General features: G+C 48.8%; 1 protein-coding gene across 1 annotated transcript in view; it reads left to right on the top strand.

The window, feature by feature from the left end:
* Positions 1-222: 222 nt before the first annotated feature.
* Positions 223-2,711, top strand: part of LOC125945747 (uncharacterized) — a 13,970-nt gene continuing 11,481 nt past the window's right edge. The window contains exon 1 of the mRNA XM_049668020.1: positions 223-310. Within this exon, the coding sequence (XP_049523977.1) occupies positions 223-310 (88 nt within the window). The remainder of the gene's footprint in view (positions 311-2,711) is intronic.

The raw sequence follows: 2,711 nt of genomic DNA, 5'->3' as shown, positions 1-2,711 counted from the left end.
GTGCTATCCCCTACCCTTTTTAACATTGCAATGATCGGGCTGCCAGAAAGACTCAGAAAGCTAGAGGGCCTCTGCCGCACTCTCTACGCTGATGACCTCACTCTTTGGGTCGACAGAGGGGGGAGCGATAGCCAAATAGACGACACCCTACAAAGGGCAATCTGGGAAACGGAAAGCTATCTGAGACCCATAGGGCTAAAATGCTCGCCGGAAAAATCGGAGATGCTAATCATGAACAAGCAGCACGTCAATATCCAGCTCCTGGTCAACAACACCCCGGTCCCAAGGGTGGACAAGATCAGGATACTGGGTATGTGGATACAAGAAAATGGGAGAAACACCGAAACAGTAAACAGACTAGGTGCCACGACCAACCAAACTTGCAGGCTCCTCAAGAGGATAGCAAACAAAAACGCGGGGATGAAGGAGGCAAACCTACTTAGACTTGTCCACTCTTTCATCATTAGCAGAATCACCTACGCTATCCCGTACTTAAAAACAACTAAAGCAGAGACAGACAGACAAGGTAGACATCCTCATCAGGAAAGGTGTCAAAACCGCCCTAGGTTTACCAGCGTGCACATCAACGGAGACGATCCTCAACCTAGGAGTCTCAAACACCCTAGATGAAATGTGCGAGGCGTAACTCACGGCACAATATGTCAGACTAACCGGCAGCAAAACGGGCAGATCCATTCTTAGGAAACTGGGCTACCGGAATCCAGATTCGCGAGAGGGGATAACCGCCATCCCCAAAGAAATTGCCAACAGGTTAAGAATACACCCCATCCCAAGAAACATGCACCCAATATACAACGACGAACGCAGGAGAAGCAGAGTCCAAAGACTCCAAAGCTCCCTCCTCCAAAAACAAGGAGTAGTGTACACCGATGCGGCAGAGTACCCAGAAGGGCACTACGCTGCAGTAGTAGTAAGCGACAAAGGCGAGCTAATCTCGAGCTGTAGCGTGAGACACTCTTCACCAGAGGAGGCAGAGATGGCGGCGATTGCCCTGGCAATCACAAACCCATCAACCAGAATAATCATCACCGATTCTAAAACTGCAATCAAAGCCTATGGTAAGGTGTCGAAAGAGGCCGCCAAAATTCTGCAAGAAGGCAAGGAGAACGTACCCAATGACCTAATTAGATTAATATGGGCGCCCGCTCATAGTGGACTCACAGGGAACGAGATCGCCAACGAGGTCGCCCGAGGACTTACACACCGGGCCCCAGCGCAGGCATACTACTCCCTGTCCAAAAAGCGAGTCTTAACCACATACAGTGAAATTCTTCAACACTATAGAATGGGCAGAAGAACCCTTCCTCCCCCCCCCCCCCCCCATAGATCTCTCACAAAGAAGGTAGAAGTAATCTGGTGAAAACTGCAGACCGGTACCTTCCCAAACCCGTATATCCTACACAAATGGCATCCTGAGGTGCACTCTTCGAAATGCAAAAACTGTGAAGGCATAGCGACCCTAAATCACATGCTCTGGGCTTGCCCAGCGCTAAACGGTCTACATGGGAACCAAGAGTCATGGGAATCCTCCCTTCATAGCCAGGAAGAACATGCCCAAAAACAAGCCATCTGTCAAGCCCAGGCCGCCGCTGGAAGCCAACTGATTCCGGTCGACGTCTAGGGGGGAGGTAGGCGGTGAAAGGGGGAGCTGCGTCTCACCCCGATCACCCATACTCTCTGACGGGTGCAAATAAAGTGCTTTCTCTCTCTCTCTCTCTCTCTCTCTCTCAGGCGTCGACTCTGCCTCAGTGATAGTTGTGGCTTTACATGTTTTAATTAGCCGCAAGAAAAGTGGAAAAATACTTATCGAGAAAATGGTCAGGCAAGGAGACAGAATCTCTCCAGTTATACTAATTGAATGCTTAGAAGTATTCAAGCAATCCGACTGGGGAGGATCGAGGGCTGTGGTCAACGGCGAATATGTCAACAACCTTCAGATTGCCGATGACATTGTCCTGTTTCAGCAACCTTAACCGAGAAAGTGTGAAAGGAGGGTAACAAAGGCAATGTCGAACAATCTGACCCGCCGCGGTGGCTTAGTCAGCTAAGGCGTTGCTCTGCTGAGCACGAGATCGCGGGATCGAATGCCGGCCGCGGCGACCCTATTTAGATGGAGGCGAAATGCAAAAACGCCCGTGTGCTTGCGTTCTAGTGCACGTTAAAGAACCCCAGGTGGTCAAAATTAATCCGGAGCCCTCCACTACGGCATGCCTCATAATCAGAACTGGTTTTGACTCGTAAAACCCCAGAAAGAAGAAGAATGTTGAATAACCTGTCAAGCGAACAAGAATCCATGATCGGCAGTCAGGCCTTAGAGTATGTAAAGAGTATGTTTATATTGGTCAATTACTCATAGGGAACCCTGATGATGAGACGGAAATATACATTGGAATGAAATGGGTCGGAGTGCATACGGCCGTGCACTACAATCGTGAATGGGAGGTCACCGTTGTTGAAATAAAAGCACACAATCATTCCAATCATCCAGTAATATCATATGGGCAGAAACTTTGAGGTTAACAATGAAGTGTGAGAATAGTTAAGGACCGCTCAAACAGGTTATGATACGAAAAATGATATGCTATATACCCGCGGAGGAAGAGAGAGTGCTGTGGATAGAGGGCGAACGGGGGTAGTGTTAGTTTGAAATTATGAAGAAAAATAGGAGTCTGTGCATGCCGCTTATTTAA

This window comes from Dermacentor silvarum, chromosome 5, assembly GCF_013339745.2.
Source record: "Dermacentor silvarum isolate Dsil-2018 chromosome 5, BIME_Dsil_1.4, whole genome shotgun sequence".
In the NCBI taxonomy this organism is placed as follows: domain Eukaryota; kingdom Metazoa; phylum Arthropoda; class Arachnida; order Ixodida; family Ixodidae; genus Dermacentor; species Dermacentor silvarum.
Note: the sequence above shows the minus strand (reverse complement) of the source record. Positions and strands in the feature narration are given on the sequence as shown.